A 16,822-nucleotide genomic window follows, 5' to 3' on the forward strand; every position below is an offset into this window, starting at 1 on the left:
GTTGAGTACATTGATATCTGAGTGCTTGACCAGAAGTGGGATAGTCTGGAGCGGGTAGAGTAATTTCGCAAATCCTGACATTTTGACCAAACAGCTCCTTCCCATCAGTGATAGAGGTAAACTGTGCCATCTCAGAAGGTCTGCTTGGATATCCTGTATAAGGGGGGGGATAATTTAGATCATACAGCGAGTTGGGTGCCCGACCCACTTTAATACCCAGATAAGTAATATTTGACTTAGCCATCTCAACATCCAGGGAGGCTAGGGACCGCCTATATGCTGGGTCCTGCGTTCCCAAATCTAATAACTGGCATTTTAACGTGTTAACTTTGTACCCTGAATAGCTCCCAAAGTCGTTCAATGCCTGGAAGATACGCGGAACATCTTTAAGAGGGTCTGCGAGAAATAACAAGATGTCATCTGCAAACAACGTTTCCTTGACCTCCATCTCCCCCACCCTTATGCCCGTATATAAATTGGATGACGCCAGATAACGCGCCAGCGGCTCCAAAGCCAGATTGAACAACAGTGGCGATAGCGGGCACCCCTGTCTTGTACCTTTACATAACCGGAATGGTTTAGACAGAAAGCCTGGTGTGGAGATTCTAGCCTTAGGGTCTTTGAATATGTGGTGTAATAATATCCTGAATGCCCCTGTTATTTCCATCTTATCCAGGACAGCGTCCAACCAACCCCAACGGACATTGTCAAAAGCTTTCTCCGCGTCAAGTAAAAGTAAAGCCGAATGTTCCCCCGGAAATGGGTTATGCTGTACTCTATCTAGTACTGCCAGAACCGTCCTAATATTGGTGACCGCCGACCTACCCTTAATAAAACCTACTTGTTCTGGGGCTATGAGGAACGGCATTATATTCGCTAACCTATCAGCCATGATTTTGGAAAGGAGTTTAGCGTCTACGTTTATGAGCGATATGGGCCTGTATGACCCTGGTAGTAGGGGGTCCTTTCCAGGTTTAAGCAATAATTTCACATAAGATGTGTCTGCTGATGGTGGTAACCCCTCCTCTCCCAGAGCATTGTTAAACAAGGAGACCAAAGTCTCCGTAATCTGTTCCCGCATTACTTTAAAAAATTCGCCAGTCAGCCCATCTGGGCCAGGCGCCTTACTATTTTTAAGGTTTCTTATTGCCTCATCCACCTCCTCCCTTGTGACCCTGGCATTTAGAAGTTGCAACTGTTCCGCGGAGATGACCGGTAAAGTGACCTTGTCTAACAGTGTGTCTGTCAGTGAAAGGGAAGATGTATCAGAGTATAGTTCCTCATAGAATTTAGCCAAGATGGAATTAATACTAGTTGGATCGCATGTTTCTCGCCCATTATGATCCCTTAATTTCGCTATGTGTTGCACTGAGCGCTTTCCTCGAGCCATATTGGCCAAAAGTTTACCCGCCTTACTTCCGAACTTATGTAAAGTAGCTTCAAAGTCTCGAGTATGCATTGTTTCTTTCTGAGCTGCCCACTCGTCAAAAGAGTGTTTTGCCTGAATCCAGGCCTGTCTAGCATCTAGTGTAGGGTGTGCCAAATATGCTGTATAGGTTGCCCTCAGTGCAGCACTTGAAGCATTAAATTTTTGTGTTATTTCCCGTTTTTTGCTGACAGTATACGCCATTATCCTCCCCCTCAGCACTGCCTTGGCCGTATCCCAGTACAGTGAGGGGTCATTTCTGTGTTCTGAATTCGTCGACGCGTATTCTAACCACCACCCTCTTAGCTGTCTCACAAAGGTGTCATCAGTTGCTAAATGAGCCGGGAATCTCCATATGAAGTCTGATCCTCTGGGATATATTTCCTGAAGATCTACTCGTACCGGGGCGTGATCTGAGATCACTAGGTCCCCTATCTCAGCGGCCCCCAGCCTCGGTTGTAGTGTTGGGGATATTAAAAGGTAGTCTATCCTAGACCAGGACTGTTGAGCGTGGGAGTAATGTGTAAATTCCCGGGCATCCGGGTTACCCCTTCTCCAGGGATCTATTAAGTGTGTTCTTTCCATCAGGGGTCCCAACACTCGGTCCTGTTTTCTGGGAGCCCCTGTTGGAATGGATCCCGTGCTTTGTGGACTGTGTGTGCATCTATCCTCCTTGTGATCAGAAACTGAATTAAAATCACCTCCCACTATTTTGTGCTGGACATTATCTGACATAAGGGCCCTTTCCAAACCATTGAAAAACGCAATATTATCACTATTAGGTCCATACACGTTATAAATGCTTAATACCCCGCATGGTGTGCTTAGAGTAATATGGAGCAGTCGCCCTTCCCTATCTGCATCAGTGTGGATTACCTCATGAACCAGGTTTCTATTTATTAAAATAAGTACCCCCGCTTTACGGCCACAAGCTGAAGAGCCGTATACTTGGCCCACCCACAACTTTTTCATGCGGTGGAAGTCGCTCTCCTCCAAATGTGTCTCCTGAAGAAGAGCGATGTCCGTATGGAGTTTTTTTAAGTGACGGAGTACCATCATTCTCTTGTTAGGGGACCTGAGCCCCTTTACATTCCACAAGGTCAGCTGCATAGAGTGGGCGTTCTGAAAAGGTTCACTATTGACTGGTCATATATATCTAATTCTAGGCAAGCGTGCTTTGCTGCCTTGGTAGCCGCCCGGCGGCGTCTGCTCCAGATTGCTCCCAACATTACAATAACAACATTTACATTCGGTGCCAGAGAATTGGCATAACCTTTAACAACAAAATGCCCATCCAGGAATGTCACCAGCATTTCCTGTGAGACAAACTTTAAATTGGCATACATAACTTCACTTTTTTCTGGTCTGTGACCCCTCCCCCCCTCCCCTTCCCGCCATCTTTTCGTGATATACTGGAACTTCATATTTTAATTTTTAAAGTATCAAAATAAGTTGGGCTTCCTATACAACACGAGTACAAGTGCTTATGCCTATTATAGCATGAATTTTGTCATCATAATATCCCACCAGAACCAATTGCCACATAAATATATAAGGCACAATCAAATGCGCTCATGGAGCCTCTATGCGATACTTATCAGTCCGGGATGGTTGCAAGCCGGTTTTCTGAACGTTGTCGATGTGGCATCTTCGACGATTCTGCCCGTTGTTGCTTGGGTGAGGAAGTGGAATTGCGGGCGATATCTGACCATGTACAGTCCCTCGGTGAAGAAACTGGTGCACGGGGACCTTCCTCTCCTGTACCTTGACTCGCCGTCTCCTCTCCCGATTGTCTAGGACCCCGAAGTCCAGGGATCTTGTCTACATACAATGCCGCCTCCTCAGGATTGTGGAATACCTTGGTGGCGCCATCCGTCTGTATGATCCTCAAAGTGGCCGGATACTGTAGCTGAAATTTGATTTTGCGTTTGTAAAGGGAGGTGCAGACCCCTCCAAATGCTCTCCGACGCCTTGTGACTTCCGCCGAATAATCTGCAAACAGAATGATTTTTGTCCCCCTTATATGCAAAGGGGTATTACGGTTCCTGAAAGTGCGCAAGAGTTCCTCTTTGTCATTGTAATCCAAGTACCGCATGATCACCTGGCGCGGTCTGCTTTGCGGCTCTCCTTTGGCGTAGGCGCTCGGACCAGGGGGGCCCACTCTGTGTGCCCTTTCCACTCTGCAAGATCTGGTCAGGCCTAGCGCTTCTGGTAACTCCGTCTCGCAGATGCCCTGGAGGAGCTGTGGTCTAATATGTTCAGGCAGTCCCACTATCCTTAAATTGTTTCTTCTGGACCGATTCTCAAGATCTTCTAAGCGGTCTCTGAGTTTTGTATTATCTCGCATTAGGTCTCTAATGCAGGTATGTGCCCCTGCTGATTCATCCTCCATGAGACCAACCCGCTGCTCCAATTCATCTAGTCGATTGTCATGAGATGTCACCTCATTTTGGAGTTTTTGGAGCGTTGTTGTGACTGTGGCTATTAAGGATTCTCTGATGTCGGGGGCCAGTTGGGTAGCTACCTCAATTGCCAGCTTCCGATAATCAATCTGAGTCAGACATTGCCGACGGCGATAGCATTCCCTCTGAATTTCTGGGCTCTGAGACCGGCTCTGTGAAATGTGGTGGCTGCAGCGGCGCCGCCATCTTGGATGGCCCCTCACCTCGTGTGCTGTGCTCGGCCGGACAGGAGATCTCTCTGCTGCGCTCCGAAGGAGATATCTCTCCATAAACCGCCCGGTTCTATTCCCCCACCTCTCCTCCTAATGCCGGGGTGTTTATATCCTGCGGGTGTGTGGCGTAGATGGGTTAGGGGATCAGGGCTTCAGGAGCTCATGTAGCTCCGTCCTCACATCCCAGCGCCGGAACCGGAAGTCAAGGGGTTTTCTTAATGAGAAATATTAAATGTATAATATTTAATTATGAAGTGTATATGTATTATGTTATAACCAATGTATGAAATCTATAGTTGCCATCTTTCTCTCTCTCTCTTTCTCTCTCTTTCTCTCTCTTTCTCTCTCTTTCTCTCTCTTTCTCTCTCTTTTCTCTCTCTTTCTCTCTCTTTTCTCTTTTTCTCTCTCTTCTCTCTCTTTCTCTCTCTCTCTCTCTCTCTCTCTCTTTCTCTCTCTTCTCTCTCTCTTTCTCTCTCTTTCTCTCTCTTTCTCTCTCTTTCTCTCTCTTTCTCTCTCTTTCTCTCTCTTTCTCTCTCTTTCTCTCTCTTTCTCTCTCTTTCTCTCTCTTTCTCTCTCTTTCTCTCTCTCTCTCTCTCTCTCTCTCTCTCTTCTTTCTCTCTCTCTCTCTCTTCTCTCTCTTTCTCTCTCTTTCTCTCTCTTTCTCTCTCTTTCTCTCTCTCTCTCTCTCTCTCTCTCTCTCTCTCTCTCTCTCTCTCTCTCTTCTCTCTCTCTCTCTCTCTCTTCTCTTCTCTCTCTTTCTCTCTCTTTCTCTCTCTTTCTCTCTCTTTCTCTCTCTCTCTCTTCTCTCTTTCTCTCTCTCTCTCTCTCTCTCTCTCTCTCTTTTCTCTTTCTCTTTCTCTTTCTCTCTCTCCTTTCTCTCTCTTCTCTCTCTCTCGCTAATTTTTTAGTATTGTAATATTTAACATATTTTAACATGTTTTAAGCTGTAGGGATTCATCTAATAATTGTATTGAAAGTGTAGCATGCATAGCCTTGGTTACGGTCTGAAAGACTCAGTCTAATATTTTTCTAAAGTAAGCCAACCAAGATGTGGCGTAAGGAAGAGAAAAGTGGCTAACATGTTTCGCTAAATGCCCCAAATTTATCATACAGTGTGCACCACTGTGAATAAATAGGTGCATTTTCTGCCTGCCTGGTCTAGTTCTTTCTGTAATAATAAATGTGCCCCATTGTGTTAGGTGACAGTGGCAGCCAATCTCTAAAAACCTCTGGAACCAGGGAGTGCTAAGGGAGTGGAAATGTGCGATAACTAACTGTGTTGTGCTATTCTTTCAGATGAGGTCCGAACAGTGTCTGCTGCAGACGGTCCGAGCCTGGGCCTGGTGACCATGCAGTAAGAAATACCTGGTCCAGTCCACATCATTCCCCACATCACAGTCCGTTAAGTTTCCAGTGCAATACAAGAAACAGTTACTTGGAGAGAGAAGATCCTCAACCAGTTCAGGTGGGTAACTCCTTACAAACTGACCTCTCACTTTTACCTGCTACCACTTCCCATGTGTCTGTATTATTAGGACTTAACATCATGGGTATGCTTTTTGGCTTAGAAGTTAAAGCTATTTTTCATGTTTATCAAAACTGTAATGGTAGCCGTAACTTTTGCCGTAAGGGGAAGTGCCCGACTGATGAAAGATTTTTCCATTTAATACTTTTTCCCATGCACCGATTGCCTGAGCGTGTGTTCTATCCATGTGGGCAAGCAGCAATAGTGATTGGTTGGAAGAAAAAAAACAACCACCGATCAACAAGTCCCGAGATGAATTTTGTGCCTACGGTTATAGGATTTGTCCATAGAGATCCACATATGTAGTATATTCACATAGATATATACAGTTCTCAGCACTCCCAGGACTGAAGTTTAACAGGATGTATAATAAAAAGTTAGAACAAAGTGTATTGTTCATGTATTTGAATGCTGTTTATATATTCCTGGAGACCACGTTATTGAAGATTCTTTACTGTAAGAGCAGTGAGACGATGGAACTCTCTGCCCGAAGACGTTGTCATGTTTAATTGTTTAAGGTTTTAAAAAGGGCCTGGATGTCTTTTTTTGGAAGTAATAATATTACAAGTTATAGGCACTAGATAACTGGAGCATTAATCCAGGGATTTATTGCCACTGCCAGATTTGGAGTTCGGAAGAAATTTTTCACCTAAGAGGAAGAAAATTAGCTTTTGGCTCACGGAGGTTGATTTGCCTTCCTCTGGATCAACACTGCATGAAAGTTGATCTAAATGGATTTATGTATTCATTTTTTCAACGTAACTATATTTACTCTGTTTTAGAAATGTGTTTTTTTAATATTCTTGTATGCCATTTTATATTCCTTTTTGTAAGCACTGTATGTTTTGTATTAAAGCTTAGTGTCCTAATCATACCGTTGTCCTGCCCGATCTGATATTGGGCGTGGAGAGACGCAGGGATATGCTGGGCACATGAAGAGTCTCGTGCACGGGTCCTATACTAATTAATAGGAGTCATGCAGGAGACTCTTCAGGTGTCAAATGGTTGACTATGCTAACTGTAATTCCCAGCATGTGCCCTTCATCTCCCCATGCCCGATGTCAAAACGGGTGGGAGAATGGAATGATAGTGTCAAATAAATGAATACAAAAACAGTACAGTGCTTACAGAAGTTTCAAGTTCATTTTTGTGCTTTGAAATGATTCGTAGGCCTTCTTTTGTGTGCTCTGCTGTGTTAACCTTTTGACTGCTAGACTGGCGGGCATTCTGTGTTACATCTGTGTATACGATATTTGGTACCTATGGGCACGGAACTCCCAGCACTGTATTTGGGGTGTGTGGACTGTTAGGTTGTCATTTATTGAGTGAAATAGTGACCATGTCACCTGCTGTGAACGCCTTCTTCAGGTATTATGTGGTACAGGGTCTGCAATTCCACAATATTTGCTTACACTGAAACCAGACAAAAAATGTGATCACCATTCTTACATACTGTATGATTTCATTTTTTTGCATAGATTTAAATTAGTCTCCCATAATCCACATGTCCAGGTGCAGAGAGCTAATACAGTTGACAGGTTAATGAAATGGATTGAAATCAGAATTAGGGGGTCACAATTTTATTAATCATGCTCCATATTTTTTTTGTCTAGAAACCAGAAGAAAGCCGGAGCCTCCTCTGGGACACGATCCTCGCACGGCTGTGCAGCTGCGCAGTTTGAGCACCGTGGTCAAGCGCCTGAAGGAGATTATGGAAGGAAGGAGTCAGGTAACTTTCTGTTGAAAGTGCTAATTTTCCAGGAATCATTGACTCTCTGGGGAAAGAATAAGCAGGATAAAAGGGTCTTACTTTTTTCTTCACCAGGACAGTGACTTGAAGCAGTATTGGATGCCTGATAGTCAATGCAAAGAGTGTTACGACTGTAATGAAAAATTCACCACTTTCCGACGGAGGCATCACTGTCGACTTTGCGGCCAGATTTTCTGCAGCCGTTGCTGCAACCAGGAAATCCCTGGAAAATTCATGGGGTATACAGGTTGGCATGAGTCAGAAATACCTACTGAAAAGGCCAATCAATTGTCATTGAAGGATTGTATTATTTAGTTTATATGGTAGGAAATGAATAACAGATATACTAGTATATTAAGCATAGTAACTATAAAAAAAATAACTGTCTGTCTGTGAGACTGCATGCTTGTAGAGGAGAGCCGTGGAGAGACATCTGATTGGCTCAGAGTACTGTGACCGCATTAGAATCCTGTCTGGAAGAGCTCCACTCAGCAGATATATAATAATAATCTTTATTTATATAGTGCCAACATATTACGCAGCACTTTACAATTTAGAGGGAACATGAACAGACAATATCAGACATTACATAGTGACAAAGTTAATTTACATTTCAAACCTGAGGAGTGAGGACCCTGCTCGCAAGAGCTTACAATCTATGAGGAAATAAGGGAGACACAAAGTGTAACAGTGTTTGTTCTGTACAATAGTCCAGCCATTTTTATACACATGGGGTGGTACACATAAAGCTTCATGAGCCGGTCACCAGCCAGTATCCGTGTATAACGGACATGAAGAGAAGGAGTGTGAGGGAATCTTATTCTGATGACTAATCTAAAAGGGGGGCCATGGAAAGGAGTCAGATTAGGGAATGTTTTAGGCCTGTCTAAATAGATGTGTTTTCAGGGCACGTTTAAAACTGTGGATATTGGGAATTAATCTGATTGTCTGGGGTAGCGCATTCCATAGGACTGGTGCAGCACGAGAAAAATCTTGGAGACGGGAGTAGGAGGTTCAGATTATGGAGGATTTTAATGTAAGGTTGTTAGCAGAACGTAGAGCGCGAGTAGGGTGGTAGACAGAGATGAGGGAGGAGATGTAAGGAGGTGCAGCACTGTGGAGAGCTTTGTGGGTGAGAGTAATAAGTTTGAATTTTATTCGGAAGGGGATGGGCAACCAGTGCAGTGACTGGCACAGATTAGAGGCGTTGGTGTAGCGGTTGGTCATAAATATGTGCCTGGCTGCTGCATTGAGGATAGATTGGAGAGGGGAAGACCGACTAGTAATGAGTTACAGTAGTCAAGACGAGAGTGAATCAGAGCAACAATGAGAGTTTTGTCTGTTTCCTCAGTAAGAAAAGAGCCGATTCTGGAGATATTTTTGAGGTGAAAATGATTGAATGTGAGGAGTAAAGGAAAGATCTGAGTCAAAAATAACCCTGAGACAGCGGGCACGCTGCCTAGGAGTTATGATAGTGCCACACACAGAGATGGAAACATCAGGTTTAGGGAGGTTAGTAGATGGTGGGAACACAAGGAGCTCAGTTTTAGAAAGATTCAGTTTCAGATAGAGAGAGGACATGATGTTCGAGACAGCGGACAGACAATCACTGGTGTTCTGTATTAGAGCAGGGGTGATGTCATGGGAAGAATCATATAATTGGGTGTCATCAGTGTAGAGATGGTACTGGAAGCCAAATCTGCTGATGGTTTGTCCAATAGGGGCTGTGTAGAGAGAAAAGAGAAGCGGACCTAGGACTGATCCCTGAGGAACCCCGATAGCAAGGGGAAGAGGAGAAAAAGTGGAACCAGCAAATGACACACTGAACGAGCGGTCAGAGAGATAGGAGGAAAACCAAGAGAGAGCAGCGTCCTTGAGGCCAATATAGGGAAATAGCCAAAATCTGCATTTTAAAAAATAATGCAGAGAGATGGATAATACCTAAAAAAAAAAACATACGTTGGACACAAATTCTGGCTGCATTGCATTGAAAAAATAGATTTTCAAAAATTTTTTTTTTTCCTGCACCCTCTCCTCTCATAGCATGCAGTCTCACTGACAAATAGAGAGTAGGAAACGGCAAATGATTCCACTCCCTCCTCCTCTTCCTCCTATTACCATTTACTGTATTAACTCTAGACTGATATTTTGGGGTTTAAGGACTTTTCTGAAAATTCACAGAGCGGGAAAGGAGTCTACAGGCTGCTGAAAGGTGACGACAATGCCACTTTCCCCTCATAAGATATAACAATGTTTCCTATATTCACATGTACTACTGGTTTATGCCCAAAAAAATAAATCGAAATAATAAGTAGACTTTTATGTCAAGGCATGTAGTTCTTCCATAATCTTTACAGACCAAGCATTGGCTTTTAACGGCAGTAGAGATAATATGTATTAGCGTGATAAGGCCCCTCTAAATTTACAGTATTTTAGCATGTCCTGTTCTCATGGGCCAGAAAATGGGAATAAACTTTAGTACTATAATCCTCTGTGCAGGCCATAAGCATAAAAAAAGTAAGTGTTTGTTAGTAGGATTGAGTGCTGTAGTGAAATACTGACTTTCTGTGTGTGAAGGTGATCTACGGGCTTGTACTTATTGCTGCAAGATTGCTATAAACTATGCACATTCCACTGACGCCCATACGTTTGGAGAAGACTTGAACGCACTCTCAGACTCCTGCTCTGTGTCGGTTTTGGATCCTGGGGAACCTCGTACTCCAGTGGGAGGTAGAAAGTCTAGTCGCAACATTTTTTTAGAAGAAGATCTTACTTGGCAAAGGTAATAATATTTTCTAAGTGTTTGATTATAGTTTTTCTATAGAAAGCGGAACTATCTAAACGCTTGTCACATGTGCATATACGGCTTAGTTCTGTTCTATATGGTGGAATTCTTGGTCATGCTTTAATTTTACTATCCGAAACCATACACAGTACATTGTATTGTGTCCTACACAATGGTAAGTGAACCTACTACGGTCATTTAACATACCAGTGGTGTTGATTCTTTCACACTGGATGCCAAATGCACGTTTTCAAGGTGCTCGGTACACCATAGGTCCATAATACCATAAGCAACAACTACTGCTACATGTTACCGGACTGTCCAACAAATGTTACCAAATTGACGCCCCCCCTCCTCTCCGTTTAAAGAGGCTCTGTCACCAGATTTTGCAGCCCCTATCTGCTATTGCAGCAGATAGGCGCTGCAATGTAGATTACAGTAACGTTTTTATTTTTAAAAAACGAGCATTTTTGGCCAAGTTATGACCATTTTCGTATTTATGCAAATGAGGCTTGCAAAAGTACAACTGGGCGTGTTGAAAAGTAAAAGTACAACTGGGCGTGTATTATGTGCGTACATCGGGGCGTGTTTACTACTTTTACTAGCTGGGCGTTGTGTATAGAAGTGTCATCCACTTCTCTTCAGAACGCCCAGCTTCTGGCAGTGCAGCACTGTGACGTCACTCACAGGTCCTGCATCGTGTCGGCACCAGAGGCTACACTTGATTCTGCAGCAGCATCAGCATTTGCAGGTAAGTAGCTACATCGACTTACCTGCAAACGCCGATGCTGCTGCAGAATCATCTGTAGCCTCTGGTGCCGACACGATGCAGGACCTGTGAGTGACGTCACAGTGCTGCACTGCCAGAAGCTGGGCGTTGTGAAGAGAAGTGGATGATACTTCTATACACAACGCCCAGCTAGTAAAAGTAGTAAACACGCCCCGATGTACGCACATAATACACGCCCAGTTGTACTTTTACTTTTCAACACGCCCAGTTGTACTTTTGCAAGCCTCATTTGCATAAATACGAAAATGGTCATAACTTGGCCAAAAATGCTCGTTTTTTAAAAATAAAAACGTTACTGTAATCTACATTGCAGCGCCGATCTGCTGCAATAGGAGATAGGGGCTGCAAAATCTGGTGACAGAGCCTCTTTAAATTCTATATTATTAATTCTTAGTGATAATTTCTTTTTCATTTCTTTTTTTCAGTCTTGTACACCAGGAATCCTCAAAGCCATCACTGTCCACACGTCTAGCCTCTGTGCAAGAAGATGCTGGGAAGTCCCCAGCAAGAAACCGGTAAGAATATGAAGGAAAATTTGTAAAAACTAGTCTTCCCTTTTTCCCTATCAGCAAATCCTTGGTTCACTAGTATGCATTAACAGTAGGAAACTGTATCCAGTATATAGTTTATCTATCAAAATTCTATTATAGGAATTAATGCGTAACCCGAGTCTAATTCATCTTCGAATACTAACTCTGTTTCTCTGCTACAGAGCTCTGAAATCCCTGCCTGCTTGCTCACTGCTTTCCTCGAATGGGAGAAGGCTGTAATACTGCGAACTGCCGCTACAAGTGTCTCTGCGATTCACAGTACGAGCAGACAAGGAATAAAGGGGGAGTAGCACTCGCATGAGCGCTGCGGCCTTTTCAAAACAGCTAATTGGTGGGGGAGTCGAAACCCCACTGATCAGATGTTGCTGGTGTATCCTGAGGATAGGCCAGGGGTCTCAAACTCGGCCGGGTAAGTGGGCCGCCGGTAGAAAAAATGGGAAGTTGACGGGCCGCATTACTTTCAAATTTGATACTGTAAAGGATCTGCCAGGCACAGCTTCTTTATCAACGCCCATAGGTAATCAGTCTGCACCTGCTTCTAGGTCTGTGAGACTGACTCCATCTTCCACCACTCAGGATGGCAGGCTTAGGAGTGGGAGAGCCTATCGCAGCCTGGCCAGACTGAGCTAGCTCCCGCCCTCTGTCTATTTATACCTGCCTTTCCTGTTCCTCCTTGCTTGTGAATCTTCTCTGTTGGTCTCCTGGCCCTGCTGCAGCTTCTTGTACTATTTGTCCCTGCTTCATATTGACCCTGGCTTGCTGACTACTCTCCTGCTCTGCGTTTGGCACCTCGTACTCTCCTGGTTTGACTCGGCTCGTTTACTACTCTTGTTGCTCACGGTGTTGCCGTGGGCAACTGCCCCGTTTCCCTTAGGTTCTGTGTTCCCTTGTCTGTTTGTCTGTCGTGCACTTATTGAGTGTAGGGACCGTCGCCCAGTTGAGTGGCGGGTAGATTAGGGCTCACTTGTCTGTTTCCCTACCCCCATCATTACAGATATACAAAATTGTTAATCAATTAGTTATTTGAACTACTATAACACTATATTACTAGAATAATAATACTACATTACTATAATAATACTACATTACTATAATAATAGCGCTAGGTTTAAAATTTGAGATATTTCTCCACGTGCTTATTTCAACAATCCAGCTTTCCAGTTTAAGTGTCGCTAAATGCAGTCCGGCGGCTCAGTTAGCACACATGTCAAGATTGGGCAGCCCCTTTTTAGATTTTAGATACTGCCGCAGTGCCCTCTGTGGATGTTGCCGCAGTGCCCTCTGTGGGTGCTGCCGCAGTGCCCTCTGTGGGTGCTGCCGCAGTGCCCTCTGTGGGTGCTGCCGCAGTGCCCTCTGTGGGTGCTGCCGCAGTGCCCTCTGTGGGTGCTGCCGCAGTGCCCTCTGTGGGTGCTGCCGCAGTGCCCTCTGTGGGTGCTGCCGCAGTGCCCTCTGTGGGTGCTGCAACACACCCCTAGATAAGGCCCCGGTGCCCTCTGTAGAGGCTGCCCCAGTGATGTCAGGGGCTTGCCCAGAGCTGGAGTCCCGGAGCAGAGCCGCTTCTGGCACACTGCCTGGGATTCCATCTCTGCTCCTGACATCACTGTCCATATATGGACAGAGATGTCAGGGGCAACCCCAGAGCTGGAGTCCCAGGCAGAGCGCTAGTAGGCTCTTCCTGGGACTCCAGCTATGCTCCTGACATCACTGGGACTCCTGCTCTGGGGAAGCCCCTGACATCATTGTCGATGTATGGACAGCGATGTCAGAGGCTTCCCCAGAGTCCCGGAGCAGAGCCGATAATAGCGCTCTGCCCGGGACTCCGCTCTGGGGAAGACCCTGACACACTGTCCATATATGGGCAGCGATGTCAGGGAATTCCACAGAGTCCCGGAGCAGTGCCGAAACCAGCGCTCTGCTCGGGACTCCGGCTCTGGAGAAGCCCCAGACATCGCTGTTCATATGTGGACAGCGATGTCAGGGAATTCCACAGAGTCCAGGAGCAGAGCCGACACCAGCGCTCTGCTCCGCTCTGGGCAAGACCCTGACACATTGTCCATATATGGGCAGCGATGTCAGGGAATTCCACAGAGTCCCGGAGCAGAGCCTGTACTAGCGCTCTGCCCGGGACTCCGGCTCTGGGGAAGCCCCAGACATCGCTGTTCATATGTGGACAGCATTGTCAGGGAATTCCAGATACTAGCGGCTCTGTGTCCCGCGGGCCGCGTGCTTGAGACCCCTGGGATAGGCCATCAATTTCTTATGACTGGACAACCCGTTTAAATTTACACAGGTTGTTCCAGCTAGTCTTTGTATTGCAAACTAAAGTAAAATACAAAGTCAAACTATCAGTTCATTATTTGTCAGCAGATTTTTTTATTTTTTTGAAAATAAAATTTAAATGGTTTTCAGAGCTCATAGAAAACACAGTACCTTTGTGTCTGTATGGTCACCAGATGTTGCCACCACAGCTCAGAATTAGTTTTTTTTTATTTTAATTATGTTGCCTCATTTTGCTAAAGCTTGTTGTGGGCGGGATTACTGTGTAAAGGATTACGGTGTCTGATTCCTCTCAGACCTTGCCTATATTTACAGCTGCTTTCATGCCCCCTATTACATGGTGTAAGGTAGAGCTGTAATAACTGTCTTCTACTGAGACAAAGTTCTGCTTCTCTGCTGCTATTTTCTTCACTGTCTGCTCTCTAGCATGTGAAACATGATCCCTTTAGAGACCGGGAGAAAGGGGTAGAGAAGGGAGCTGTAGAGATCAAGAGGCATGTGATGTGTGAAAGGGATAAGGGAGATAACCAAGTATCCAGCATAAAGGACGCCAAACAAACGGGGGATAAGTATCCGGAGCATGGTCATGTGGCGGCTGCATGTGAGACTGGATTACAGAGGCATTTCAGCTACAGACAGTACGTTAGTAAGTGACTAATCTTACTGCAGTTAAACCATTTGCACACAATTTTTAAAGACTGGAAAACCCTTTTCAAAACTGAAAAATGCGGCTTACAGCGTTAAAGAGGCTCTGTCACCAGATTTTCAAACCACTATCGCAGCTGATCGGCGCTGCAATGTAGATAACAGTAACGTTTTTCTTTTTCAAAAACGAGCATTTTTGGCCAAGTTATGAGCATTTTTATATTTATGCAAATGAGCCTTATGTCCAACTGGGCGTGTATTGTGTTCGTTACATCTGGGTGTGTTTACTTGTTTTACTAGCTGGGCGTTGTGAATGGAAGTGTATGATGCTGACAAATCAGCATCATCCACTTCTCTTCGTTACCACCCAGCTTCTGGCAGTACACAGACACACAGCGTGTCCTCGCGAGATCACTCTGTGACGTCACTCACTTCCTCCCACAGGAACTTCATCGCGTCGGATGAGCGAGGACACGCTGTGTGTCTGTGAACTGCCAGAAGCTGGGTGGTAACGAAGAGAAGTGGATGATGCTGATTCGTCAGCGCCGATCAGCTGCAATAGGAGATAGGGGTTTGAAAATCTGGTGACAGAGCCTCTTTAAGTATGTTGGGGTGGTAGGTTTCTATCGGCTTTGCACACTATTTTGGAGTGATTTGCTTGCTAATTTTTCCCTGCAGATTTGCTCCTGGTTGTTCAGGTTGGTTGGATGATGCTTGTAGTCTGCAATATACAAAAAGTGCTGCAGATTCTCGATTGGGGTCTGGACTTGGACTTGGTCAACTTACTATTTTTTTTTGTTGTTCAATCGCTCCTGTGTTGCTTCGAGCTAGCAGCATCTGTGTTTTACACCATTCATCCATCCTAATAAGATGCTCAGTCCACACTGAGGAAAATTGTCCCCACAACATGATGCTGCCTTCCCCCCCATACTTCATTCAGGGTTGCCAACCGTACATAAATTTACGGACAGCCCGCAAAGACGGGTGTTTTTTTTCTGCCGTCCGTAGCGTCCTGCAGAAAAAAAGCACCGTCCGGGATTTTTCTGCAGTCTCCCGGAACTTTGCACTGCGCATGTGCCAAAATGTTCATGCGCAGTGCAAAGGAATAGTAGGCTGGGTCCAGGCATATTTTCAGATTTTGTGGAATCTGAAAATATGCAGGACGGCCGCTACTGTGAAGGATGGAGTGGACAGAAGTTAATGTTTATAATAATTTTCTTTCTTTAATAAAATATAGACTATAGAGTTGTGTACATAATTGTGATGAAGCAATAGTAGGATTAGATAAGTATACGTGGCAAGATGGCCCCTGAACAGGGACTACGCACTAATAAAATAACAAGTCACTTCCTGGTATAAACGAACTATGAACTATGAAGACATATCTAAAGGACCAGATAAGTGTGAACCTATCCAAGGATGACACAAGTAACAAGGGGCTTACAGTGATACGTGCTTTTATAAAAGTGTGATATAGAACAGGAGAAAGGAGATATAGAACAAATGTGTGTAATAAAGCAGACGCCTCTCCTGATGCTGAGTGAGGAGCTTTGTACCAGACTCTGTGTGGTGTGATTCCTTTCGTACGAACTCAGCGTATTATCCCTGCCGGTTGAGACTGATTAGTACCCGAACACTACCAAGTGAGATCAGTGGCGGGAGTGAACCAATCCAGTCACCTGACATGAGGTGACTGGTCCAGTCCTGTGCCATCACCGACCCCAGTCAAAAGTGATCCTCCGCCACATGACCACCTGCTCCTCCTGACGGTGAGTCGTGTCAGGCTGAGCGGGGAGTGGTAGTGGTAGGCTACCGCTCTCTGCTCTATTTGCACTAAGTACAAGGGAAGGTGGGGGGGAGGCTGTGCGGTGCTACTTACAAGGGAAGTTGGGGGCGCTATCTAGAAGGGGCTGTGTGTGGCTATCTACAAGGGGGGGCTTGTGTGTGGCTATCTACAAGGGGGGGCCTGTGTGTGGCTATCTACAAGGGGGGGCCTGTGTGTGGCACTATCTACAAGGGGGGGGGCCTGTGTGTGGCACTATCTACAAGGGGGGGGGGGCCTGTGTGTGGCACTATCTACAAGAGGGGGGGCTGTGTGGGGCGCGATCTACACGGCGGGGCTGTGTGTGGCTCGTTCTACAAGGGGGGGTTGTGTGTGGTGCGATCTACAAGGGGTGGGCTGTGTGGCGCGATGGCTACAAGGGGGGGGGGCTGTGTGTGGCGCTATCTACAAGGGGGGGGGCTGTGTGTGGCGCTAGCTGCAGTGGGCACGGTTACCGATGGGGCACTTTTATTGTGTTGAGCACTAAGGGATCATTATTACCATCTGGGGCACTGTGGATTACGAGTTTGTTTAGAGGGTGGGGTATAGGTGGGGAGGGTGCTGGAAAAGCGAGAAA

General features: G+C 45.5%; 1 protein-coding gene across 1 annotated transcript in view; it reads left to right on the forward strand.

Moving 5' to 3' along the window:
• The window catches only part of PIKFYVE (phosphoinositide kinase, FYVE-type zinc finger containing), a 256,730-nt gene that overhangs the window by 24,915 nt on the left and 214,993 nt on the right, over nucleotides 1–16,822 (forward strand). Inside the window, 7 exon segments of the mRNA XM_075829901.1 lie at nucleotides 5,397–5,423; nucleotides 5,426–5,482; nucleotides 5,485–5,565; nucleotides 7,239–7,354; nucleotides 7,451–7,622; nucleotides 9,953–10,157; nucleotides 11,376–11,465. Of these exon segments, the coding sequence (XP_075686016.1) occupies nucleotides 5,397–5,423; nucleotides 5,426–5,482; nucleotides 5,485–5,565; nucleotides 7,239–7,354; nucleotides 7,451–7,622; nucleotides 9,953–10,157; nucleotides 11,376–11,465 (748 nt within the window).

Source organism: Rhinoderma darwinii, chromosome 6 (assembly GCF_050947455.1).
Source record: "Rhinoderma darwinii isolate aRhiDar2 chromosome 6, aRhiDar2.hap1, whole genome shotgun sequence".
In the NCBI taxonomy this organism is placed as follows: Eukaryota; Metazoa; Chordata; class Amphibia; order Anura; family Rhinodermatidae; genus Rhinoderma; species Rhinoderma darwinii.